General features: G+C 43.8%; 3 protein-coding genes across 10 annotated transcripts; 2 read left to right on the top strand and 1 right to left on the bottom strand.

Annotated features, from left to right (window-relative positions):
* The first annotated feature begins 241 nt into the window (after positions 1-241).
* On the top strand, positions 242-25,501 carry LOC132906322 (protein bric-a-brac 2-like). Of its 8 annotated transcripts, none has more exons than XM_060958400.1 (10): positions 9,262-9,367; positions 10,431-10,539; positions 10,704-10,848; positions 11,099-11,263; positions 21,455-21,718; positions 21,850-22,057; positions 22,341-22,496; positions 22,992-23,330; positions 23,453-23,903; positions 24,128-25,501. In XM_060958400.1, the coding sequence occupies exons 2-10, from the start codon at positions 10,505-10,507 to the stop codon at positions 24,330-24,332; spliced, it is 1,968 nt and encodes a 655-aa protein (XP_060814383.1). In that variant the 5' UTR covers positions 9,262-9,367; positions 10,431-10,504; the 3' UTR covers positions 24,333-25,501. The 8 variants fall into 8 exon arrangements, with proteins under 8 accessions (XP_060814385.1, XP_060814386.1, XP_060814383.1 ...); XM_060958399.1 differs by lacking the exon at positions 9,262-9,367 and adding an exon at positions 9,750-9,824; XM_060958402.1 differs by lacking the exons at positions 9,262-9,367; positions 10,431-10,539 and adding an exon at positions 242-780.
* Positions 841-3,938, bottom strand: LOC132906131 (uncharacterized). Its single transcript, XM_060958001.1, is given in 5 exon segments — positions 841-2,241; positions 2,244-2,280; positions 3,688-3,786; positions 3,789-3,809; positions 3,903-3,938. Coding segments are annotated over 5 exon segments (591 nt in total). The 3' UTR covers positions 841-1,843.
* A 526-nt stretch (positions 25,502-26,027) lies between the features above and the next one.
* On the top strand, positions 26,028-27,155 carry LOC132906370 (adenosine 5'-monophosphoramidase HINT3-like). Its single transcript, XM_060958505.1, has 4 exons — positions 26,028-26,244; positions 26,415-26,532; positions 26,620-26,813; positions 26,901-27,155. The coding sequence occupies exons 1-4, from the start codon at positions 26,170-26,172 to the stop codon at positions 26,955-26,957; spliced, it is 444 nt and encodes a 147-aa protein (XP_060814488.1). The 5' UTR covers positions 26,028-26,169; the 3' UTR covers positions 26,958-27,155.
* The last annotated feature ends 16 nt before the right edge of the window (positions 27,156-27,171 follow it).

Genomic DNA, 27,171 nt, shown 5'->3' with positions numbered 1-27,171 from the left:
ACAGCGAAGTCCTATAGTAACAATCGTTTTCAACGGTACAATATACGATACGCGTTGGCATTTGACGCAATGATCATCATTTTCTATCAGATAAACGATTTTCAAAAAATAATGATTGGGGTTAGGATAAAGAAATTGACAAGTTGTAAAGAAGAAAGTTGATACAATCCTGATTTTTGCCGGTTGAACATTATAGCAATTCGTGGTGGTGGAAGGGGTTTGCGCGAAGGTAGTGGGGAGAAAGGCAGATTTCCGTTCAGGGGCGCGTTTACGGCGGCGTAGCGCAGCCGGCGGGAGAGGCGAAAGGCGACGCGGGAGAAGTGGAAAGCCGGGAAGAGTGAGCCGACGAAGGGAAGAATCGGGGTCCACAACAAAATCGCTTAATCGCTTTGCGCCACCGTCCGCAACGGAACACGGGTCGTCCGCCGCCATCACGGTGCCCCCTAGTGTGCATTTATGTCTTTCTCTTTTTCCATCTTTCTCCGTGATTCGCTACGCCACTTCGTGTCGCGACGTTTTCACGGGCAAACGGAGAGTGACAACTGGCAGTCGTCAGCGCAGTACGTGCTTTACGCGACGACTGACAATAGTCCGTGTGTCATCGCGTGAACACGCGTTTTCTGAAAATTCTTCGTAAGACATCTTTCTGCGCGGAGTTCTCTATACCAAGTGTCATAACTATAGCAAAAGTGAGTGTCTTCTGCGAACCTTGGCACGGAGTTGCCAAACACCAGCCAAACTTTAGTTCCAGTGGTGATATTATTCGCGGGCCAGGTCATGGTAAGGTAAGAGCAATTATAAATTTCTATACTACGACCTTTTTTAGCCTGTTCACTCTTATTCATTACATCTCACGATCGCATCTTAATTATTCCTTTTGTTCGAGAACAAACGCATAAATATAGCATTAAAATTCTACTAGTTTCATGTTGCTACTTGTTATTCCGACATATCGCGTGTATACATGCGTTACTGAAATGTATTGAAAGATATATTGGCTCTGCGAATAAGAATCCGTAAACGATAGCTGTATAGAGAATTGGGTGTGAAATTTCTGTCGATCTTCCACAAGCGACATTTTACATCGCGTTTACGGATATATGGCTCGCGCGTATTGTTTTGACTTTCGTCCGCTTCACCTATAGCCCCGAACAGCTGGTCAATTCGGTGTGTGTACTCGTATAGGTGTGCGTGGCAATGATCCACGACGTTTAACGACCTGTCGCATTCGGAAAGACGAATTACACGTCCCTCCACGCGCGCCTCGTGTCTTCTCTCCATGAGGATTTGGAACAGTTGCCGCGTGCACGTTCGAATCGCTGTCGCCGATTACGGTAGGTCACGTGCACGATAACTGTCCAATAATCAACGATTACGTATGCGCAGGAAACACTTATTTAATGTTTGCGCGTACTCTGTAGCCATATACGAAGGAAAACACAACTAGTATCATGTCTTGGTGCAAAATTACTCGTAAAACGTAAATCGTGCACCAATAATTACTTTTCGCAAATCTTTCGCACGAACTTTCTTTCTCTATTTCCCCCTGTTCCTGTTTCATTTTTCATCTCTCATTAATTTTATTTTTCACTTACAGAAAATATTAGGCGTATATTTTCTATAATAGGATACTCTTGAATAAAGAATATACAGCAGTATTTATTATTCATATTATTCATACTGCACTGTGAGCTTGAAATGATGGTCACATTTCTATGATAATTGTATTCTGTAGTAACGATACGTTTTTCGTTGACTGTTTCCAATAGATCAAAATAGGCTACGATAAAGGTACGGGGTGAAAGGAAACGTAATTTTACGCATTTATACGAGCAGAAATTATTTAATAAATCATTGATAAAACAATTGGAAGAATCGTTAATAAGTATGTATAATCATTAGTAAGGTGCACTGTATGCATCTGAGATTTTCTCCGTGATCGTGCGGCAAGCAACGGTTTACCCATACATTGTACCAGCGGTACCGATGATAAAGAGAAATGCTGCCTAGAAAGCAGGTCTTGACTGAATCTAGGCCACCCTGATGGCGCGTACACATTCTCCACAATTTTACTGTTCCTTCTCTCGGCCTTGCCGCGTTCGTATCTACCGGGAGAACCGCGTATATTTTCTCTTCTCTTCTCATCTATTTCTTCTTCTCGTCGCCTTTCAATCTCTCCCATCCTCCTGCTAATCTCCCTCTCTCTCTCTCTTCCCCCCTCCTTTTTCCATTTTTTCTTATAACGATCCAAGACTCGAGTTTCAGACGCCGTACGCGACTATAACTATAAGGGATAATGTTAGTAAATGTATTTATAAACTTGTAAAATTTAAGCTTATGTTTAACAAACAGTAAATACGCACGAAGAGTCATTTAGTTTTTTAATATGCGGTGTATACTTGCAGCGACAATAAGGTTTCTCGATAAAGGGCTAAAAACCAAGAGGAAAGGGAAGTACAAGAGTTATAATTTCAAGTTGTACTATCTCTAAAAGAAAACTACGATGAGATCAACTATTTTCTCAAGAGCCCCAAGCGGAATCGCGTGTATATGACTGACAGTGGGGCGATCGAGAGCGACCTAGAAAGGTTTCAAAAGACATTTTCCCGTTCACCCACGTATAAAGTATAAAGCTGCCCTCTCACCGCAAAAGCATAGAGCCACATAACGTGAAATCTCGTATAATAATTGAGATAGTAAAAGAGAGAGAGAGGAAGCAGAGAGACGAACGGAAAAAATTCTGTACAAGTGTTAAGAACACAGGCATAGAGATAGATGTAATATGTTGATATAAAAGATAGAGACAGAAATAATGAAAGGTGATGGACGCAAAGAAACAGGAAAAAAAGAGAACTCAGGTGAATGTATGTTCCTCCGGATAGAGTATACTGTATATACGTGTATATGTACGTACAGACGAGGATATACTCGTATTCGTACGCGTTTGTGTGCACCGCTGTACGCGCGCGCATAGGAACAACGGAAAGTACGGAGCATAATACGGAGAAAACGCTGGTAAAAGGAAAGAGGCCCCTCTGCCTGCCTTTCCAATCGAATCGAACGCCCCTCTCGCCTTTGTCATTTTCTCTTTGTCCTCGTTTTGGGCTCGCCGTTCTCTCGAAGAGCTCTCTCCCCTTTTTCCTCTCTTTTTCCTTCCGTCTCTCTTTTCCTTTCGTGCCGCTGCTTTACTCCTCTTCGGTTTCTTTATCTCCTACGATACCTGCATATAGCCAAATTCACGCGAAACAACCAACAACTTGGCCATTCTTTCCTTTCGATGGCTACTTTTGTTTTCCATTCTGCTTCTCCTTCTCCTCTTCCTCTTGCTTCTCCTTCTCTTCCTCCTTCTTCTCCTTCTCTTCCTCCTTCTTCTCCTTCTCTTCCTCCTTCTTCTCCTTCTTCTTCTTCTTCATCTTTCTCGTGTTTGTCTTTCTCCTCCGTTTTGCATTCCTTCTCTTTTTGATCCGTGGCAAGCACCTTTGTCGCATCGAGAAAGAGACGAGTTCGAGAAGATGGAGTAGAGACGAACGAAGGTAGAAGGAGATGACAAGACAAGAAATTTCTCTTGCTTCGCTCGGCTTTGTCCAGTTTCTCTCTTCACCCTCTGGCTTCTCACAAAGCATCCTGTCTACCACCCTAACCTCTCTTTTCTTTCTTTCCTACGTTTCGATCTGCCTCTACCCATCTTTTCCTTTTCCTCTCCGCCTCCTTGCCGTATTCCCCTTCCTCGATAACCTTCTTCGTCGCCACCACTTCCAGCTCTACCTCCACTTCCACCTCCACTTTACCTCTTTTTCCTTCTCTACAGTCTTGCTCGTTCGTCGTCGTCGTCGTTGCGTCGTTGTCGTCGTCGATACCATCGTCGTCGTCGTCGTCGTTGTTGTTGTTGTTGTTGTCGCTACTGCCACAGTCACCGTCACTGCCACTACCACCGTCATGGCGCGCTAGCGCTGCCGTTGTCTCCTCTTTCGTTGCCTCTTATTCTACTCCTCAAAACTGATCTTCTCCACTGGCAACCCTCTTGCTTTTCTCCCTCTATTCTATATCCTTCGTTCCTCATTCTGTTGTCCTTACGTACATACGTATATATATATATCCTGTTCCTTTAAAATTAAGCAAAAAGAAAGAAACAAGATGGTAGAGAAAGAAAAAGCGAGAGGGAGAAAGAGAACTGTATTTATCGATTATTTCGCGTTTTTGCTCACGAGTTATTTACATAAAAGTCTATACAGACCGATTAAACTTTTACCAGAGTACGCAAGCGTTAAATGTTTTTTAAACAGCTTTATTGCTAACGTCACAATAATAACTTATTTAAACGAATGAAAGAATGCAAAAGGGCTGATATCTGTACGTGAATGAAAATAATTATTATTATCATTATTATTATTCGCGTATCGATGTAACTTTAAAGCTTTTGGATTAGAAAACATATAAAAGCAGAAATTTTAAATCATCCCTATCTATATTTGTCTGCGTCCTAAATGCAGAGTCACGTCATAAACTTCCTATTTCACTGGAAAACAGTTTAAACGTGCAGTATACATGTGTCCGAAAAATATCGTATCGCTCGATCATTAATCGCGTTTAAACGATCGTTCGTACAGCCGATTCCGCGTCTGACTCATTGTCAATTGTATGCTATCCTTTCTCTTACTCCTTCAGCCTTCCTTTCTCTTTTCCTCTTCTTTCCCTTATTCTTTTTTCGCTCTCCTGTCCTCGCGCTCTCCTGCCTCATCGTTCATTATGTCCCTCTCTCTATTGCTGTCTCAAAAAAGCAGTTTTGCCTCTTCTCTTTCTTTCTCTTGCAAACCTTTTCCCTGCTGCTCTTCCTCATTCTCTATCTCCCCTTAGATTCTCGCTCGCGTTCCCCTTATCTCCGGAGTTTCTCATTGTCTGAAAGGGCCATCTGTCCCCCGGCTTTTTCATCCTCCGCTTTCATCCCTCCGCTGTACACGAGCACACAAAGAGACTCTCTTATCCGCTGTTCACCACCCTCTCTTCACCCTTTCTCCAACTCCCTTCTTCTTCGTTGCTTCCGTTCGGCCGACTACTCCTGCGCATCCTCGTTACTCCTTTCTCTTTCCTCGAAACTTCACCAGGTTCCTTCGTCGGCTAACCAGTATCTATTGATAATTATCGCGAGACAGACAAAACAACGTTCAGGTTAAAATAGCAGGCACGTTGGAAATGCAAATGGGAAATTTTGGAATGGAAACGGCATCGATGTATCAAAGGACAGAAAATATCGCAACGAAGGAAGAACGTTTTTCACTCGTGACGCGAATGGTTGTTCGACGGTGGAAGAATCGAACGAACAAGAAAAAAAATTGTGCACCCTCGTTGTAAGGAAGAAGAGATCCCTCTGGGCAAGCCACGTGCGACCTTGGACAAGTCCACGTCACCCTCTTACGTTGCACCCTTCGAAGGGACGCAACCCTGATCACGTGGATCCCGGGGGTGGTTTCTAACCCTCGTTCATCCTTGTTCTGTGAGAGGAAAATGGAAAGAGAAGATGTACAGCGATACGTAAAAACGCGCAAAGTGTCGATCGAAAAACAGTTTCCAAGGAAAAACTTAACGATTAGAAGAGATGCACGATTCGTCTAATGTACAAATTTCCTTTGGTAGAATCAGCTTTCGTCGAACAGATATTTTTTCCCGCAGATTAGAAACGTTAAAGGACGATGAAAAGCAGCTCGTGCATACAGGGCATTTTTCTTTTCTCTTTTCTTGCGCATCTCCACGTGTCAATTCTTCCGCTCTCATTCGGTTCCAGTGAAATTGGCGTTTCCGGGTCTCTCTACTCCCTCCATGTCTCCGCAGCTCGTTCTTCCTCCTCTCTCTTTACCTTTTCTTCGAAAACGGCATCGGAGGGTAATGGCGGGGATGTAAAAGCGGTAGGAAGAACGGAGACAACGTAGCCAGCACTATATATACGACTGCTCTTTCAAGTGGTAGGGCGAAGGGGAACAGGTGAGAGGCCGAGAGAGCCCGGTTCTCTCGGAAAGGTGAACGGAGAGAAACGAAGAAACGAAGGGCATTTGGAATGCGGTACTGTTATGCCTTACGGTACAGACAGGACGGAAATTAGGACTGCTTCGACTCGTTGACCACTGCTCGTTATTTACTTCGTTCGTACATCGATTCTCTCTTTACCTCTTCTTGCTTTCGTTCGTTCTATTCGCACAACAGTTGGTGAGAGAACGATGCCAATATCCACGCGATACTAGCGAAACTCGACATTTTATAATACGTTCGTCCCCGTCGAGCGATCAACGAATCGATGGAAAAGCTAGGTTTTCTGTCTGCAAGATACATCGATTATAAATATTACGATAATACGACAATTTGACGATAAGTCGACGTCGTTTAGAATCCGAAAACGAACACGAACCGCGGGTTATAAGGAAAATATAGAAATCTCTAGGGTGTTAGTGGAAGCTTGGAAAAGAAAAATTGGTGCTTACATAGATACGAGAGGAACGAATGTGAAAACGCGTTGTTTCTCTTCTCCTGTGTGCTTTCCTATTCATCAAAACCAGACTTTGTCTAACGCGACTCGCTCTCGTTCGATTTCTCATTATCGATAAGGATAAATACTATTTTCCTATTCTCAAATACCGTATTCAGTCAAAAAACGACCTTAACATACCTGTGAAATCTGGTCCCAAACGAGTACCCATAGGATCGGCTTGAAACTGAAAGAACGTTAAAGCGTTCCTAACGAAGGTACGAAACTGGCAAAGTTGTAAATGATAGGAAGACGTTCGTCGTGTTTCTCAAGGTATGACAGGGTCATGGTGTAACGCGAAAGGAGATTGGAAATCCGAGAACGGTAGGCGAGACGTTCAGACATCGGTAACGAATGGCGGTAACGTGGAAAATGTTAGAAATGACGATATGCTTAGGGAAAGGGCAGGTGGGGTGGAAAGAAAAAGAAAGGATGGTAGTGCGGAGAATTCGCCGGTGGCGATGAAAATTTTATTAGTGACGCGTTTTATCGGCCGCTGCTTTTCTACCGGAGAAAGAAAGACGAGAATATGGAAGCGAGAAGCGAAGGAAACTGTTCTGGAAGATTTCAGAGTGTTCCCCCTAGAAACGCGGTTCTGACTGGAAGACTAGGCAGGAGGGGAGAAGCCGTTTCCGCTTACGTTTTCCCGGAGAAAGAGCTGGTTGGTCGTCTCGAGAATGACGGTACGACGGTACAGACGCGGACGGTACGATGGGTACGATGGTACGACGAAAGGAAAAAGTCCGAGAAGAGCCGAGGAAGAACGTCGATAACGTTGGAAAAACGTAAAACGCGCACCGACCAGGAGGAAAAGGAAACGCCGCGTGTAGTATAAGGAGAGGAAGAGAGGAGAAAGAGAGAGGGTAGAAGCTTGCCATCGAGCGAACCGAGAAAACGGAGTGCCCGAGCGGTGGAGAGAGAGAGAGCGGAAGAGAGGATAGGATAGGAGAGTTGTGCAGAGAGGATAGGAGAGGAGAGGAGAGGAGAGGAGAAAAAGAGAGAAGGGTGGCGGAGACCGTGGAAGAAAAGGGGCCACGAGAAAATAGCGTCTTCGCCTCGTGGGGAGGGAACGAGGGAACGAGTAAATGGAGCCAACGCGCGGTGAAAGAGGGAACGAGAGACGAGGAGGGTCGAGAAAGGAACGACGAAACGACCGAGGGACGAGGAGGGCCAGAGAAAAGAAAAGAAGGAGATGGAACGAGAACGATACGAGGGTAGAAGAAGAGGGGAGCAGGCGCTCGTCTACTCCACGAATGGCAGAGAGACAGACGGGGAAAAAGAAAGAGGATGGGATCCGAGGGAGGCGAGGTGAAATTGGACACAAAAAGCTCGAAGAAAAATTGAGATGAATCGTGGAAGGGAAGATGGAAGGGAGGATTCTCTGAAAGGGAGAGACCAACGCAGTGTCCTTCTTCGAGACCGCGAAAGAAAGCGCGAACACACGAGGGATGAACGTTCACCGATACGATATATTTATCGCCAATTTTAATAATCGCTAAGCGAGATTCGATCGCCCGCTCTCTGTGTATTTCTGTTCGCGTGCGTGTCTCCATCTGCGACACCCAATATAAGAACGTAGCTGGCGTTGTAGCTGTTTTTGTTGATCGGTGTTGTTGCTGGTTTCGTTACTGGTTTCGTTACTGTGACCACTACTGGTGCCGCAAATACGTCGATCGTGTAAGTGAACGCTGTTGTGCTCTGTCTAGCTCTGTGCTTATCTTCTTTCCATCACCGTACCTTTGCTACACCTTCTCGCGAGTGACGCGCGCGCTCTCGTTTACCGTGTCCCGCTCGAGTAGTTTAGCTTCTCTTTACCCTCGTTGCTTCTTTCACGGTCAACGTTTACGCGAAACGGCCGAGTAACTACTCTTTTCTTACAATTTTCCATTTCGCATTCAGCCTGGCTACGAACGCCGCGAATCGCCATCCGATAACTCACCATTTAACAGCAACAACAAAAATTATATCACGCAGTAATAAAATAACGTTCAACTGAATGAAAATGTAATTACATACGGTCGATATGGCGATAGCGAGAAGGTGCGCAAGTGAAGCATCGTCGATGAAAGTATGCACGAAAGATGATCGACCGGCGAGAAAGCGTATTGATCGATTCGATCAGCCGCGAACGGTTGCGATCGATTTCGATCTCTTCCCCACTCTATTTTCGATCCATCCTTTATTTTCCAAACCATCGGCAAGCGTTCAGACATATCGACGATACAGCATAGCACGGCACAGCACGCTTTCCGAACGAGACTGTGCGAGCGCGCGGTCTCACTCCGTTTCTTCGACTCGCATTACATCCGGTTTTCTCTTCATTCGCTCCGCCACTTTGATCGTCTTCCTTCTCTCCTCCTTCCGTCCCTTCTTTCTTCCTTCCTTTCTTCTTTCTTTCCTTCTTTTCTTCTCTTCTTCTATCCTCCTCCCTCCCTCCCGCCCTTCCATCCTTCCTTCCTTTCTTATTCCCTTCTCCTTCTTGATTATATCACGCTTCTCGAATAGTTTATCGGATCATGGGATTACGAGAAAACGATGATTTTATAGTACGTTTGAGAATAAATGTCGATCGCGCGAACGTTTACCATGATTCGTGGCCAAAGGAAACGATCGATTGCCGATTACGACTAGTGTTTGTCCGTTATCGCTGATTATCGACTCATTTTCGAAAGTTACGCGTACCGGTTAACCGAATTTTTAGATATCGTTACGCCTATTCGCGACGCGACTGGCTATCGTATCATCGTGTACGGACGAGTTGGCGCTTAACTCGTTGGGAAACGCGGAAGCAAGAATATAAGCACGCGCAGAGAACGCTGTTAACGACCAGCGAGCGGAGAAAAAAACCGATCAGTAAGTACGCTAGCTACGTTTATTTGTCAACGACTTCTATCTACGACATCCGTGAAAAAATTTGAGGCTCTGGATCGTAGAATGGAATATCCGCTGACGATATAGCTACATCGCTTTGGTAAACGCTTAATTTTAATCGATATGGATGAATTGTATTTGCGAAAGAGCCGAAAACGCAATCCGAGTTACTGTTATCGCGAATGAAATGAGTCGTGTTGAACTGAGGCGAGCGGCGTGGTTTCTATGCCATATCAACGCGCGAAGAGAAATCGGTGAACGAAGAATCAGGGGGGAATGAAAGGAGGCGCGAAATGAGTGGAAAGCTTAAAGTTCTCGCGTTATCGGCGCACGTCTAAGCAACTGATAAAAGTCCGTATTCCTACGGATAGATAACGCGGAATGGTCCGTATAAAGAGTCACATAGATAGAGACAGATAAAGCACGGTCCACGGAACAGGTGAATGTTACAAGACAGACCAACGCCCGGCCTTCTTCGTAACTTTTACAGTGTCGCGTATTCGCACCGATACGTATCGTTTATTTTCTCCGCCGTGTATTACCTTCATCTTCACCGTATATTACCGGCTTTTTTCTCCGTCTTACCGTTCTTTCGTTTCTTCCTTCTTTTCGTCAAACGTTATCGCGACGAAGCCTCGTGTCGTTCGTCGTTCGTCGTTCGTCGTTCGTCGTACGCCGTTCGTCGCTCGTTGTTCGTCGATGTTTCATTCTCGATCCTCGATCTTCTACACGCGGGCCTCGATTCTCCATTCTAGATCATCGTTTCCGTTGTTCACGTTGTCGTCGTTGGTCAAACCGCGAAAGTGATTCTCCATATCGTTGTACCGCGAAAACAGCGACAACTGGTTGTGCACTGTCCGCTGCCGCTACCAACAGTCGGCTTCTTCTCTTTCCGATCGGTCTTTATTTTCCTTGACTCATCCGCCTCCGTTCCCTTCGGCCACTCGCGCTCGATTCGTTCCACTCTTCGATCCTCTTACCGATCTCTATCTATCTTTCTTATTCTCTTCTCTACCGGTTTCTCGCTATCTCTTTATTTTCTCAGCCACCGCAAATACGATCTCGACCGAACGATCTCCGCGCCGCCGATACTGTGCCGGAAAGGAGAACGAATATTTCATGGAGACGGATCGTTATTGGGGCGTGCACTACAGGTACTGTCCCCTTTTACGGATCGATTTGAAGGAAGGAAGAAGAGCATCGTTACGACATATGCAACAGCTCGACCCATCGCTTGCGACTTACGATATATCGACGAAACGAGTGGTCCACGATCAAAAACCAACAAGTGATCGTTCCTTTACTGTTTTTGTTGCAGCGGCGGCATGGCCGGGCAGCACTACTGCCTGCGCTGGAATAACTATCAGTCGAACATGACGTCCGTTTTCCACCAACTCCTTCAGACGGAAGCTTTCGTCGATGTTACCTTAGCATGCAACGAAGCTTCTTTAAAGGCACACAAGGTAAGCGAATCGCGACCGACAGTCGATCTAATCCAAATTAGATTCGTATGATCGATAATCCTCCTACCGATTCTTCCTCGCCAATCCTCGCTCGATTGTAATCGATATACATACCTATAGCGCACAACGTTGCGGGCCGCTCGTCGCGTCACGTCGTGTCGTTTCATTTCACCATGGCTCCAGGTCGATGCACCGATTTTCCTCTACCTACCTTATTGATCGTTCGATACAACTCCTTCTGTTTGCGCAGGTGGTACTATCGGCGTGCAGTTCCTACTTTCAAAAGCTTCTACTTTCAAATCCCTGCAAACATCCGACAATCATTATGCCCCAAGATGTGTGCTTCAATGATCTCAAGTTCATCATAGAATTCGTCTATAGAGGAGAGATCGACGTTTCGCAAGCAGAACTTCAGGTAAGAACCACTGTACTTTGTTATACTCTGATCAGCTATGTATCTTAACCCTGGATATGTTTTACCGTTCTATTTTTCTTTCTTCTGTTTTGTGTGTCTCCATCTTTTTTCTCATTTTATCCGTTAAAACAATGGCGTTGCGATCACGCAACAGTACGCGAAATTACGTTAGACGAACAAAGGCAATTCCGACTTCGCAGTTTCGATCGCGTATACGCACTTTGTAAAGGGACGAATAAAAATCGGGAAAACAGAGATTTAGCGGCACGAACAAACGTTGACTATACTTTGCGTCGCGCGAATAACCGCGCCATACCGTGCAACCGTGTCATAAGCCCTTCTAACGTCGCATTGTTTAGACCTCTTGACTCGACGTCAAGACGTCTATAAACGACGAGACGTTCGAGAAACTTTCTCTTTCCCCCTACATTGTTTCGTATCTCTGGTATACGAGCACGACCTTTACAGACCTTTTTATCGACGACGGCGACAGTTGAGCCACGCGCCAAGCATCGACTCTACACATCCGTCGGAAGTTAACCCATTGCCATCGACACCAACTTTGAATAGTTTCGCGATACGGATTCCTAACTTACCGATCAAGATTCGTTTCCTCGTCTCGTTTTTGCTGCAGTCATCTGCAAACCTGTTGTCGATAGTGTAGATTTTCTGCATTTTTCAAATGGCGCGATTGCATCTTTCTGCACGCGTTAACTACGGACCTCTCCATCGGTCGTTCGTTTATCATATATTCTTTCTGCATTTCCCGTTTCTCGGTTCCTATTTCCCGATTCATGTTTTGTCGTTTCCCATTCTTTGTTCCTATTAAGATCCGTTATAAATAGCTGTAATGTTATCATAATATCAGAAATAGCGCGTCCCCCGTTCACCGTACTTTAATCTTATATTTTATTCGTAATTTCAGACTTGCGTTAAAATTGAATCGTCGTTCGATAAATTTAAGAGTGTTATCTGCCGATACCGATTATTAATTTGCTAATAGTACCGATACTCGTCAATGATACAATCAGTTCCGAGAGCCTCCCCTTCGGCTATTATTATCAAGTCTCTTTGTATTTGTTCGTAATGTACGATCAAGATAGTTGGCTAAACGTTTAAATCGAACTGGCACGCCGTGCTTCGACAAGCCAAATTTAAATTGTCGGAAAAAAGGTCACGTATCGCATCGACGCTTGTCACGAAGTAAGCAACTTTCCACCTTTTACAAGAAGACCGAAAAAATACAACGATCCCCAATTACTAGGGGAAGTAGTTTGCTGTTCTTCGTGCTTTTCATCGTCTTAGATCTCCGTGGTGGCACAATTCGTATCCTATGCACTGTTCGGTAGCGAAAATATCTTGCATGAGTCTATCTACTGTATTTTCACTAGTGTCTCCGTCCGTGTCCGTGTTACTCTTAACCTCCTTTTCCTGATACCTGATTATTTGTTGCTCTTGCTACATGTGTATTAGAGAGTTTCGTGTTGGCCTTTCATTGCTTTTTCGTTGCTCGATATACTTTTTTCGTTATTATTATCTTTTATTTGCTAAAATTTCTCGCTTCCAAAATCCGACACCACCGTGTTAGTATTGTTTTCTCAGATATAAAAATTATACTAGATTCTAACCTCACTGCGGGGAGAATACTTGTGGAAAATATTAGAACCGAAGGAAAATTCACGATCGGATAAATTATAATTCTAACCAGTGATCCAAGATGGATATTATTACATTAATGGATGGTCAGAAGTATCGAGCATGGTCTTTCGACCACCTTATATATTACTATGGGAAGGAACCCATGGTTTCTACGAGACTGTTGATTCTTATCATAAGTAGAATACGATACCACGAAACAAACATCTAACCTCGAATTCAAACGACAAGGTCAATTTTACGTCAGATCTTTTTCACAGATCTGCATAAAATTACTTTTCACCCTATATATACGTACGCGTATACTTACCAGCACGCATTAGATCGCCAATTGGTTTGGGTTTTGTATCGATGAACGAGCAAGTTTGAATTATCGTCGTTGATTCTCCATTTTCGAATGTAATTAACGACAGAATCGAATTAGAAAGGATCGGTAGAAAAGCGAGATGGGTAACGCACACGTACTACTTACATATATTTAGGGGGCGAGTATCGCAGGCACAAGGCTAGTATTCTCTACTGACCTCGTTTTCGACTAGTTGTGGAGAATCTCCGTACCTACAGGTTCCGTAACGAGATCAAAAACGGAAGAGGCATGTCGGAGAATTATATTGATATTGTTCCTGCCGTTGCCTTGAACTTGACGCGACTTAAATTTAAGTTGCTACGGTACCGGATTAAGCCTTTGAAAGTTTGCAATTCTTGGCAATAAATAATTGCTGTTATGCTAGATCGATGCAACAAGAAATTGTTAATATTGCGTTTGAAGACAATTTGACTATATACGTTTTGATCGGAGATCGAATCGACGACTTTCAATGTTTAACGGGTACCGAGATCCGGAACAGATCGTAAAAAGAACGATCGCATTATTTCGGCACTACTAGCGTAGAATGTGATTATTGAACGAAAGCATTGAAAACAGCATCGTGACGGACATTTTGAACATCTATGCGTGATATGCGTCTCGATTGCTACTAGACTTACCTACTCTCTGTCGTCGCGTTTTCGGTAAGCCTATGCGCATAGTCGAAATTATTGGTAATTACAACTAATAATCTTTTTCTGTTCCGGAGCGGGAAAAGGGATCGGAAGGGTGCAAGACAACGCACCAAAGTAAGCAACGTACGCGTGATTCGCACCACAGGGTTCGTGATCGTGCTTTCTTTATTCCTCTTAATAGATGCAAACTAGAAGAAAAGCGAAGAGAGGAGAAGAAATGAGAAGGAGTGCAAGAAGAGAAACGCAGAGAAGAGTGACGGAGAAGAAGATGCTGCGAAGGGGTAGAAGGGCAAGCGGCAATGTCGAACGGGGAGAAACAAGAGAATTCGCGCTTCTTCCGTCGCGTCGACTTTAGACACGCGGTTTTCTACAGTGGCGTGCATGCGTGCGCATACTTGGACGTTATTCATGCATGCGTGTACAGTGTACAGTAACACGCGTGTGCGTAGGGACGCGCCTGGAGCCGCCGCAGATTCCCTTTGTCCGCGCAAGCACTGCAATTCATGTCTCGTGTCCTCTTTCTTCCTTTCTATCTTTCTTTGTTTCGGTCCTTCTGTCCTTTCCTACGCTGTTCGCTCTCCCGAAATCAAGCTCTCTTTCCTCGACCATGCAACTCATCGTCTCGATCGTGAATCGAGTTACGTCGAATCGAATGGAATAAAGTCGAGTCTGCTCGATACAGGGCCGGCCTCGAAGGACCCTCGCTATTTCACGCTGGGCCTATTTAACAAATCTTATCGAAAGTAAAGACGATTCGATCTTCGTCGAGTGTTTCTTCGCATTTTCAACATGCCATCCAATTAATAAACTTCTTTTCTTGAAAACACAAATATACACATATATATATAAAGTTGAGCAAAAACAAGTTACAAATCTTCTTTCTCGACGCGGTTTTTCCTTCTTTCGTATACGCAAAAGTCTATCATAATGTATACTACTTAACACTATCGTATTTTCTTATTTGCATCTCAAAGCCGATTAAAAATATAAATTCGTTCGTAGTTCAATTATAACGCATGGAAAACAGGATCCTAACTTTAGGTATACATCACTGCAGCGCTCGTCCCCTTCCCCTCTCCCTCTCTTTGTCTATGTCATGTATGCACGCATATATGTACATATAGTCACGACCAGCGTGTTCACGCGAGTATATAACGCTAGCTTTGTCGTACCGATGGCAGAGCCACGATTCCATCCTTTTTTGTTCTCTCGCGAACCTTGCATCCGTCTCCGTTCTGCCGTGGCCAAACGCGTTTCAGCTCTTCGTCTTCTATGTTCCGTCTCGTTCATTCGGGCACAGACTGTATTTCTGTTTTTGTTCGGCCGGAGAAAGTCTTACTCGCTCCCACGGGAACTGCTCGTCGATGTCGTCGCTTAACCGTCAGAGGCGAGCGCGCGCTTCTCTCAAACACCGCAGACTTGCCTCTCCGCCGATCCCCGTTCCCACCTCTCGTACTCGATGCTCTCTATCACCCTTCCACCGAACGGACTTGTGTCGGCCCGCTCCCCTCACCGTGCGCCGCTTTCCTCCAACGAGCCTGCCACCCGCCGGTTTTCAACCCCTTTCCCCGCTCTCTCGGGGACTGGTCAGGTGCGCTGGCTCGCTCGCTCGCTCCACGCGTATGCTCAATCGCTCTCTGTCCACTGCCGAGCACGCATCCCCCACAAGTCTGTTCCTCGTTGTACGCGCTCGAGCGCGGCCTGAATCCATCCTTGTTCGTCGCGTCGGCGAATTTCGCGGCGTCCTCCGCCGCCACCGCCGCCGCCGCCACCACCACCGCCGCCACCTCTTCCTCCTCCTTCTCCTCCTCTTCCTCCTCGGTTCTGGCTCTGGCTCTGGCTCTGCTGCTGCCGTTGCCGCTGCCTCTGCCACTGCCTCTGCCTCCTCCCGCTCTTCGCCGCGTCCTCTTCATCTCCTCGCTCCTCCGAATGCCGTGCGCCCTCAGCACGGAGCGCCGAATGCCATTTCACTTTCGTTGGGCTTCGCCGCGTAGGAGATCGGGCCCTGCCAGGAATTATCCTCTCGTTCTACGTGGTCGTAACCTCCTCGTACACGGTTTCGTCTGGCTTTTTCACGACGTCGACTCTACTAACGCTGATATCACCTCGTTTTCTCGTCGTGACTTCTGCGCCGCTTTTTCTTCTTCTTCTTCTTCTTCCTCCTCCTCCCCCTGCTCCTCCTCCTCCCCCTCCTCCTTCTGCAACTCCTCCTCCTCTTCCTTTCCTTTTTATTTTTCCCCTTTTTCTTCTTCTCATTCTTCACCTTCTCCGCCTCTTCCTCCTCCACCTCTTCTTCTTCCTTCTCTTTCATCTCCTCATCCTATTACCCTTTCTCCTGTATCTTTTTCTTTTCCGCTTCCTTCGTCTTTCTCTTCTATCTCTTTCTCCTTCTCTTCTTCCTTCACTACCTGTTCCTCATTCTCTAGCTTATCGTCCACTTTCTCTTCCTCCTCTCCTTCTTCCGTTCTTTCTTCTTTCCGTTCTTTCTCTATTTATCTTTCGCTTTGTTTCTTCTTTTCTTTCTTTCTCTTCTTTCTTCCCTGTCATAGTTACTCATTCCATCGTTCATTCTCCATCCATTCGTCCAATTTTTCCCATTTTTCTCTCTTTCCTCGCTTCGATTTCCATTTCATCCTGTTTTGTCTTTACCGTCCTCCTTCTGTGTACATCTTTACATTTTCAACGAGGGATCGTTCGTCTACGGAATATCGCAGTCAGGTAAGTGATAAACGATACAAGTTCCTTTGCATCAGGATAGGAGAATGTCTTGGCAGACGCGTCGCGTTATTGCTACTTGCCATAGAATGGGTATTGCTGCGATAAAGTTTTCGCAACACACAAAGAAAGTGACAGAGGCGGATGGTGAGGGGAACAAAGGAAGAAAGAGAGAGCAGAGGAAAGAGAAAAGGAGGCGAAAGTTTTATATGGATACACGACACCTACTATTACCCGCCGAATCTTGGACGACCGTATCGTGCACGTGAACTATCGTGGTTCGAAATATTTTAGTATACATAGCAGTGCGTATGAAGCATAATGAATCTGTAAATTATTAACTAAATCTATACCATGATAAATTATAACGTGATAATTTACCAATACGAAGAAACGTCGTGATTATCTATTAGTGTTTGTCTGTTTTTCTGAATGAAGCAAAGATGCAACGATTCGGCGCAAAGTGTTTACCAAGTGTGCGACATTTGGATAATTTACTTTGGAATAAATATATGAATTACGATGCACGCAGCATCGATCAAACGAGTGAAGTGTCGTGTGTGCAGTGGAAACAACATGTCGCGCGTAATCGTCACCCTCGATGATTTAATCAAACGGCATCGCTTGTTCGGATAATTTTGCTAAATTAAGGTACGTTCATAGAAAGCCTACGAATTTCGAATAGTGAAATGTTGAAGTGCTTGAATCAATGAATTCATGTCAAGTGCATCGGGTCCCGTCTTTTTTCCGTCAAAGATATAATATTTATGTGATTTGTGAATTATAAAATTAACTCGTTCGGTTCTGGATGAGTAAACCTATTGATTTTCTGCGAATGATAAATAATTGTATAGTATGATAATGATCGAGTTAATGCGTTTACACGTTTGCATGCATCTATGCATACATGCAATGTGCGCATAACGTAAGAATCCTGTGAAATGTGTACAAAATTACACCATTCGCATTACCAGGCTTCTCCGCTTCACATTTGTAAACATTCGACGAGAGCCTTATCTTACTCGTTTAAATCTTTATCATTTAAATAATCGTAAAGTAACGCACGCTTTTGTTAACTGCTAGCCAAATTCTCGAACGCAAATCGACGCGTAAACGATGATTTTTCGAATAACTTTCGCGGCATAATGTAAAAAATATGGTGTCGCAAAAGCGGAAGACGAGGGACGAAATTATTGCGAAGGGAAAAAAAAAAATAACATAGAATGTCGCGTGCGAAGACATACGTTGAGATGTAAATTTTGAGTTTTGTATTAAAAATAATAAGAATCCCACGATCCGGCATCTACTTGTTGTCGCTACTTGTTCGAAAAGCACGTGGTGGCGAGAGTCACACTCCCATTCAGAAAGGAGGTTATGTAGCGTGGAGAAGAAGAGAGGAAGGTTATGCTCGTGACGCCCGTTACATTATCAATTCCGTTATGACGCCGTATTCGTAATAGCGGAGACGACCCTAGGACTATCTTCGGGGATTCCCCCGTACGTTCTCCTCTTTGCTTATCTTCTCTCGTTTCTCTCTTTCATGTTATTTTCCCTCTCTCTCAGTTTTTCTGCTCTTCTTCTCCAACCGGGAAGTCTCTTCGTACCAGCATGGTTGTGTAACGCGTACCTTCCGCCGTCTCTTACGAACCAAGCCCCCAGCCACCCCTTCGCGTCCTTCCTATTCTCGTGAAACGTTTCCACGGTCGATCATTTTGCGGATTTACACCTGTTGAACTTCTCTTGTCGCCCCCTTATTTCTTTTCACGAAAGAACACGAATCCACATCCTTCCATCTCCGTGTAAGAATCTTTCGCCAACGCTTCCTTATCTCTCCCACCCTTTATCCACTTTAACTTGATTTCACTTTACTAATTTGCATTTAAAAGATACATACACGCTCTCGTCTACCGGATCGAAAAACAAATTCTTTTAAGCCTATTTTCTGAAAGATTTCTCCAAGGCATGAACGAATCGAACGTTTGTTCGGTTTGATATTCTATCGGAAGGAAATACGTTTCTCGCAGCGTCTTACTCGCTGATTACCGGCTTCGGTGGCGCGCCGTTCTTGGAACGATCCTGGAAAATCTTGTCATCGTTGTCGGTCGCGAAAATCACAAAACGAAGGTAGTATAGGAGGAATCCTTTTTTCCTTGTCTCGTGTCAATTAGTCTGGGATAATTGGTCGGGCGATGCCCTTGAACCCTAAGTATTGATTGGTGAGGTTGGATTCTGCCGGTGCCTTTCCCTCTTGCCTCCGAACCGATGGCACCACCCCTATGCATCCACCGCCGAACCAACCAACTACCCACCCACTCTCCCTAACCCCTACACCAGCACACGTACAACTCTACCCATCGCCCAGCGTTCGTGGTTCTCCAAATTGCCGTCGCCGTCGCCGTCGCCCTCGTCCTCACCCTCACCCTCACCCTCGCCCTCACCCTTATCCTCACCCTCACCCTCACCCTCATCCTCAACCTCACCTTCACCCTCACTCTCGCCCTCGCCCTCATCCTCGCTCTCGTCGTCGTCATCGTCGTCGTCGTCGTCGTCGTCGTCGTCGTCGTCGTCATCGCCGCTGCTTTTATCGTTTGTTAAAGCATCGCACCTTTTTAAACGCTTCTTTCCTTCTTTATTCGTTTAATTAAACCGCGAACAAATGCATCTTTTGCGTTCGCTTGCAATACAATAACCGAATCTTTGTACTTACATAGGCTATCGGTTTACAACTTTGACATCGCCAATTTTAAATCGTCGAGTTACGGGAAAGCGACGTAGCATCGAAAGATCGTTTGCAGAGACCGCTTCTAAAACTGCCCTGTCACAATCGTTGCGAGTGCAAGTTGCATTTTCATGTCAAGATGATGCTAGTGTCGGTAATCACCGTACATGCATCCGACGTAAAAGTTCGATTACCTTTCAATCGATAGCATGAATTCTCATATCTCGTCAAGCCTGAGAACATTCGTGAATATTTCACCCGGATTATACATATCCTTGCTTTCTGAAGCTTTCTTTGCATTTAGCGAATGGGATAAAATATGAAAGAATGACGATGATGATGATGATGGTGGTGATGATGGTGATGATGATGATGATAATGATGATAACGATGAAAGAAGAAAGAGATCAAGACCTACAGAACGAACCTCAAGATATATGCATGTATAGGTGGAAACTGCTGGAAGTCATATCGGTGCCCATGCCGTCGCGAATGTTGAGAAGAGGATCAGAGTTTGGGGTGGTCGATACGGCCCTGGGGCCGCGACAGCCGCGTCGGAGGCCTCCCCATTCTTCCTGCGGGCGTTTTTGCCTCTGTCCCCCTCTTTCTCTCCGTCGCTCACTCAATCGCTGGTTCACTCCCTCCCCCCTTCTCTTTCCTTTCCCATCTCCTCCTCCGCGTCCTCTCCACTTTTGTACCTCTCGCTTTCTCGTTACACTACTCTCCTTCTCTTCCTGACACTGGCAAACGTAGTCCTACCTAGCGCCACCCAGTTTTCCACCCACGCTCCACGTTTCCAGCCGCCGCCAACACCCCCGACACAGTCTGCCTAAACCCCCACCTGAACCACCGTTTCCATCGTCTAACTCTTCCTCTGCTTTCTCACCCCCTCCTAGTCGCGTCGTTACCGCCGCCGCCACCACCACCACCACCACCACCACCACCATCGCCGCCACCACCATCGCCGCCACCGCCGCGTTGCCATCGCCGCCGCCGCTACCATAGCCGCGCTCTCATGCTGCTTGTCTCTTTGCCGACCCCGCCTAATCGCACCACCCCTGCCTTGATTAAAGAAGAGAAAACCTCAACTTCAACGCGAACCTCGTTCTCGTTCGTTCGTTGGCCCGCTCGTTCTTCGTTCCTTTTCTTTCGTACTTCCTATTTCCTGTAAGGAATCTTTTTTTCATTGACTTTCTTTTCCTGTTTTATATTCGTCTATCCATGTCGATATATATAGTTTCTATTGTTCGTTGCTTGCAATTTAAATTCATTGTCATTGCCACGTGGACGAATGCAGAATCTTAGAAATACGAGTATACTTAACTTACAAATTATTATTCCCTTTACTCTTCCATACTTCGTAACGTTCACTCCTCTCTTTTACCCCCTTTCGTCTATTTAGGTTTTCTCTCTGTCTCCTCTTTTCCTCCACTTTCTTTTTCCCGTTTATTCCTCGCCTCTCCTTTCTTCCTCGTTTAGTTGCCTAGTTCCCTTACTAGCGGTTCAAGGTTAAAGAGACCGGTGAGGTGAATGTCGTTCTTGCGAGGAGCCCGTCGCGCTGCTCGATACGGGTCGACGCACCGTGCCGGTGAATCGTCGTCGTACGCCGAAACTGGATCGCGAATACTGATTTTAGACCGAGCCACCGCAAGCGGCAATCGCAAGATGAAACCATACCCACTGAAACGAGCCGTAAGGATGACGAGCTTTTACTCAGAATATGCGAACTCAGTCTAGCCAGTCTGTTTTTTCTTTTTTTCTTTTTCTTTCGTTCTTGTGCTCTTCTTTTTCTTCTTTCTTCATTCTTTTTCGAAGTACGATTCATCTAGATCGGCTACTTTTTGCTTCATGTCCGATTTAATCGGCAAATCACCCTACGTTTGCTGCGTTCGTCGTGCAAACAAAACACAGCCGAAACTTCTTTGAAATTGATCGCGCCGATTTCATCGTTCAGACTTTTATCTATAATCGTCGGTCTAAGCGAATATTTAGTTACTTCCTCGGCGATCTTATAAAAACGAATCTGCGATTTCAAAGACAAATCGAGTATATGGTGGTCGAATAAACCTGTTTACAATCGTATGCTATCTATGTTACAGTCACTGTTAAAAACAGCCGATCAGCTAAAGATCAAAGGACTGTGCGAGGTACCTGAAAGCAGAGACGGGCCACCATCGGTAAGTCTGAGTTCGCCGCCAAGAGAACCCGGTACTCCTAGAATAAATTTCACCAAGTTGAAGAGACATCATCCAAGGTATAAGAGGCCCAGAACCACGTTCGAACCTCGCGCTACGGATTCGAGGCATTACGATCGATACAAAGAAGAGGAATCGAACGAAAACTACGATTGGGAGAACAAAGAGGTAAGCAGCGATGTCGATGAACGCGCGAAGCTTTGGAAAAACCAAAGAACGTAAGAACGCGACAGCCGTCTTGAAAGCGACGAGGCGATCTCGTCACGGTCGTCGCTAAATTCGTACCGGATATTTCGCAGAATCACATAGACTGGCAACCCGAAGATGAGGAGTGCACGGAGGCAACCACGGGAGCAGTAGTCTTGGAAACTTGCCAACGTAGCAGTAACAATAGTACCACTACTGGCACCACCAATAATAACAATAACAACAACAACAACAACAACAATAATAACAACGCTAGCAGCAACGGCAACGGTAACAGTACGAGCAACAACAATAACAACGGTAAGTAATCGATAATGAGATACGGGCCCCACACCTGGATCCTTTTGCTTCCACGTAAAAACGTAACATCGTTTACCACACATCTGTGTCAACAGTATAGTACATATGTATGTACTTATTACTATAGATTGTGTTAAGCTCTTTTTCTTTCTCCTTCTTTGTTAATTTGCAACTAAATTATACGAAAGAATAGCGAAATATTCGTGGCGGATTTTAGGTGTGGGGCGACTTACAGATTTACGGCAACGCACTGGGCAGACCGTTTTCACTTGAAATAAAAAAGGTGACATGTTTTGTCATACAGGCCTCGGTCATTACGGTCATCATCCGGATCCCGGAGAGGTTGACCTACCTCCAGAAACTCAACCTACACCACCAAGTGCCACATTGGTCGGTACTACGATTACACATTTAAGGGACCCGGATCATCATTCCACAGGTGCGGTTGCTATAAATATTTATATCGACATTCACGGTCGCTCTATCGGTATCCCATGATCGTCCGTGTATCGATGTCGTATGGTTTTTTTCACTATGTTGAACTCGGCGTGAATCGTGTATGTATGGGGGGAAATAAAACCGTAGTTGGTTATTAGACAGGGAGGGAATTAAAATAATCGGTCTAATCGAGCTTAACTAGTTGCGATTAGATTTACGTTGCTCGGTTCGTAACAGCCCACGCTACCTCGTTTAGTCCATGCGTTCAACTTTGCTTTCGGTGGCGCGCTCCTTTCTCCGGCACAAAGTTGCAATGCGCGACGTCGACGATACCGATATCGTCTACGGTCTAGATCATAGAATCCGGGTAAACGAAATTAGAAGAAACATCGCGATTCGTTATTGCGGCACGATATTGCGGCTCGATGTTACGCAGACTCTTCCAACCGAAGGAGGCATTCATTGGAACTATATTGTTTTTTGCATCTGTTCGCAGAGATCCAAAATTGTGACAGTGTAAAAATCAAATTTGAAACATTGCACACGATGGATTCGTCGGACACGATCGATATCGATAGCCACATGTCGGATCGAGCGAGCGTCAGTTCAAAGAACGCGGCCGATAGCGACAACATGATGATGATCACACCGGAGTTGCTTGGATTAATGCCTTCTGGAAGTTCGGTTCACTCGGATTCCGGTGAAAATAACTCAAGGGGTCACCCCGGACAATCCAGTTCTCATCACCATGGTTCGAAATCGTGGACGCAAGAGGATATGGATGCCGCTTTGGAAGCCTTACGAAATCACGATATGAGCCTTACGAAAGCCTCCGGTAATTCAAAAGCACGCACCACTTTTTTTCGCTCGGCTAGTACACGCGAGCCTACGGTTAGTCCGTTAACAAGCTTTCTCAGCGTTCTCTTATTTAATCCAGTGGTGTCGCGATCGTTTTAGCAACGTTCGGTATACCCTCGACGACTTTATGGCAAAGAGCACATCGACTGGGCATCGACACTCCAAAAAAAGACGGACCTACAAAGTCGTGGAGTGACGAGAGTTTAAACAGCGCGCTAGAAGCGTTACGGACCGGAACGATATCTGCGAACAAAGCTTCAAAGGCGTTTGGTATACCGTCGAGTACCTTGTACAAAATCGCGAGAAGAGAAGGTATCAGGCTGGCCGCGCCATTCAACGCAAGTCCCACAACCTGGTCGCCCGCCGATCTGGATCGCGCTCTCGAAGCGATACGTTCTGGTCAAACGTCGGTACAGAGAGCTTCCACGGAATTCGGTATACCGACGGGGACATTATATGGTCGATGCAAAAGAGAAGGCATTGAACTCAGTAGGAGTAATCCTACACCGTGGAGCGAGGATGCTATGACCGAAGCTCTCGAAGCTGTCAGGTAAATTACCGTTTCTTCATATCGTCCTTCTTATAATACATATTATCCTTTCAAACGACACGTTTCATTCTACTACTTTTCCTTTTTCTCTTTTTCTATTTTACCGTGAGGCAACAACCTGTGACCACCACTTCTCTAAGCATGTATCATCTATAAGATCGGTGGTTTCGTAAAAGACGCACGAGAAATTCAGTGGTTTCTTCCATTTATTCACAATTTTTCAGGTTAGGCCATATGAGCATCAACCAAGCAGCTATTCACTACAACCTGCCCTACTCTTCCTTATACGGCCGCTTCAAAAGAGGAAAATACGAAGAGCCAACGGTTGGTGAAATATCGCAAGACGGTAGCAGTCCTCACTTTCATCAAAGCCCGAGTCAAAATCATTCGTCCGCTGTACCCGATCAAATGCCGTACCAAGGCAGCTGAAACTTACCTCTTTATTAGATTCGTTTCAGTTTATTTCAAATTTTTCAATTTCTTGCTGCGATTTTGCAATTTATACTCGACGTATCGTTCTTTGAACGAGAGCAAACGACAAACGATAACAAGAGTCACCGACCAAAAACGCGTTTTATTGTTCAAGAACGATTGGCGAACGAATTCTTCTCGACAATTTAATGCCGGAAGCAGAGACTTGTGACATCACGAAACAGTACGATGACAACCGAAGGGTCGAAATGTGACTAAACTAGTAGATACGAAACATGATCATCTCTCTCGAGGGAATGGCCGTGAAGGGTTTGCAGTATTACAGATGGATTGTCGTAAGCAAATATTATGTATATTGTATGACTGTTATGTCGAATCGGAAACGTAGATTAATTATAATTTATAAGAATTATTTATAAAAAAGAAAAAGTGCTGTACAGTCGGAATAATACCGATGAACCTACCGTAGTATGTAAGTTGCCGATGCGATGGGCCAATAGAAGACATTCAAGAGAAGATATAAAACATTCAAGAACTAATGTCGTTTATGTTAGCAATTTTGATGAAAAATTCTCTGTTAGCTCGATCTTCATTTTCTTTTCTTTATTGGTCGGTTACGTTATTTTTATAACTTTATTAAATAAACTTTTTACAAAATTATTCGCTACTTACCACGCGATCAAACACTATATATGAAAGTAATAAAAAGATTTTGTTGAAAAACTAAAATAGATTCAAACTAAAATACAAACAGGTGCATCGTTGCATTTCAAATCGTTCGAAGATTCAATTATTTTCTTACGTCTCACCAACAATTTGTTCGCTGAAACGATAAAATATTGTATACGTGTTTCTAACAGTTTTCTTCGCATTTATATTTACATTGCAAAGTTTCAAATTTCAACTCTACGTATACAACTCTATTTACATCAGAAGGAAGTAAAAATATTTTCAACATTCTTTCAAAGATATGGAATCAACAGGACTGAAGGAAAAATTGCGTGGAAATTTCAGCAGATCGATTTCTGAGAACAAAGATACTTTTTACGTTTGAATAAACTGCCACATGCAAAGAATATATTACATCCATTACTCATGCTCACGACTATTATATGAAAACATATACTACTTATAAATATAAATAAATAAATAAATATATATATATGTACAGTTTATATATTTTAAATTAAAAAGTAATGCGACAAAATAAATGTTGTATTTAATGCCCATTATATTGCTCTTTTATTTTAATCATCACCGATCAATAATGTGATTCAATTATCGATAAATATTATCAATAATAATAGTTTGAAATCTCAATTATCTATATATTTATTTCATATTTTGCTTGGCATATAAACAATAACATTGAGGTTCGTTAGCAATGTGTAATACATATTATTTTCTATCTTGTTGTTTCTAGCAACATACAAGACTTAGGAACACAACATACATATCTATGTAAATAAGTACGGGATAATACTCCCGTTAGTTACGTCGAAGCCAAACAACTATCGATAACACCAAGTCTTTACTTATGTTCTGTCATCGGAAATTGCTATTTTTTCTATATCAGAGTTGAGACAGAAATGTGTGTTGTGTGCATGTAATATGTAATATGAAAACAAGAATGAGTCAATCTGCATACGATGTGACCGATACGGCGACACTGCCTATGAGTTTACTTTACACATATATAGCGAGAGTCATCCTATATATATGTTATGTATAAGCACATACATCAAGTAGTCAACTAACATCAACTTCTTTTAATTTACCAAGGAAACAATTTTTTACTGGGGAAACTACTTAACGTGATTATATCTTTGTCGACATGGAAACTCATATAAATAATTGTATCTTTTGCGATATCATAAATAACAGAACACCAAGCGAGAAGATATACGAGGTATGAAAAAGTTAACCTTTGTTGTTTAACATAATATAACGTAGCATAACTAAACGTGCAAGTGAGTATATACAATTTTATTCTTGATATATAATAACGTCTACATTTAGAAAAAATATTTTTACATTATCTTATAGTTGTTAAATTTGGAACGTTAAATATTATTTTAGGATGATTATGTGACATGTATTAAAGATATTAATCCAGCTTCGACCCATCATTATTTAATACTGCCAAATAAACATATACGCAATGCAAAAGAACTTCAACCAGAAGATGCTTCAATTTGTAAGTCTGACCGAATAGAAATACTTATGTTAAATGTTAAATTTAAGCTTTGCATATTAGAGTTACTTGTACAATGACAATTTTTAGATGAGAGAATCCTTTCTACAGTGGATATAATAGCAGAAAAACAAGGTTTGGACCTTGCAGTTACACGCACTGGTTTTCATTGGCCACCATTTAATACAATACATCATTTGCATTTACACGTTATTTCCCCTGTATGCAATATAGGTTTACTTAAAAGATTTATGTTCAAACCCAACTCGTATTGGTTTGTAAGCGTACGTATAATACATATTCTGAAATTTCATTTTATATATCTCGTTGGTTCTAGCTGATTTAAAAGTAATTGTTATTATGTTTTATAGACGGAATATGTGAAGTCTTACCTTAAAGACAAAAATAATCCTAGTACATCAAGCTAAAATAAGCTTAAAAGCAAGATCAATAGCTGTGATATCTTATTTTGGAGCTTTATATGATTATAACATTTTAACAACTAAATTCACTACAGAAATTACCTTATGTGTTGTAAATGTATAAACATGGTTTATATATGTAAATTACTTCCATTGTTGTTAAATGTAAGGAAAAATAAGTAAAGAAAATTTAAGTGGGTTTAAGGTGTGGATTTTTGAT

This window comes from Bombus pascuorum, chromosome 4, assembly GCF_905332965.1.
Source record: "Bombus pascuorum chromosome 4, iyBomPasc1.1, whole genome shotgun sequence".
Taxonomy (NCBI): Eukaryota; Metazoa; Arthropoda; class Insecta; order Hymenoptera; family Apidae; genus Bombus; species Bombus pascuorum.
Note: the sequence above shows the minus strand (reverse complement) of the source record. Positions and strands in the feature narration are given on the sequence as shown.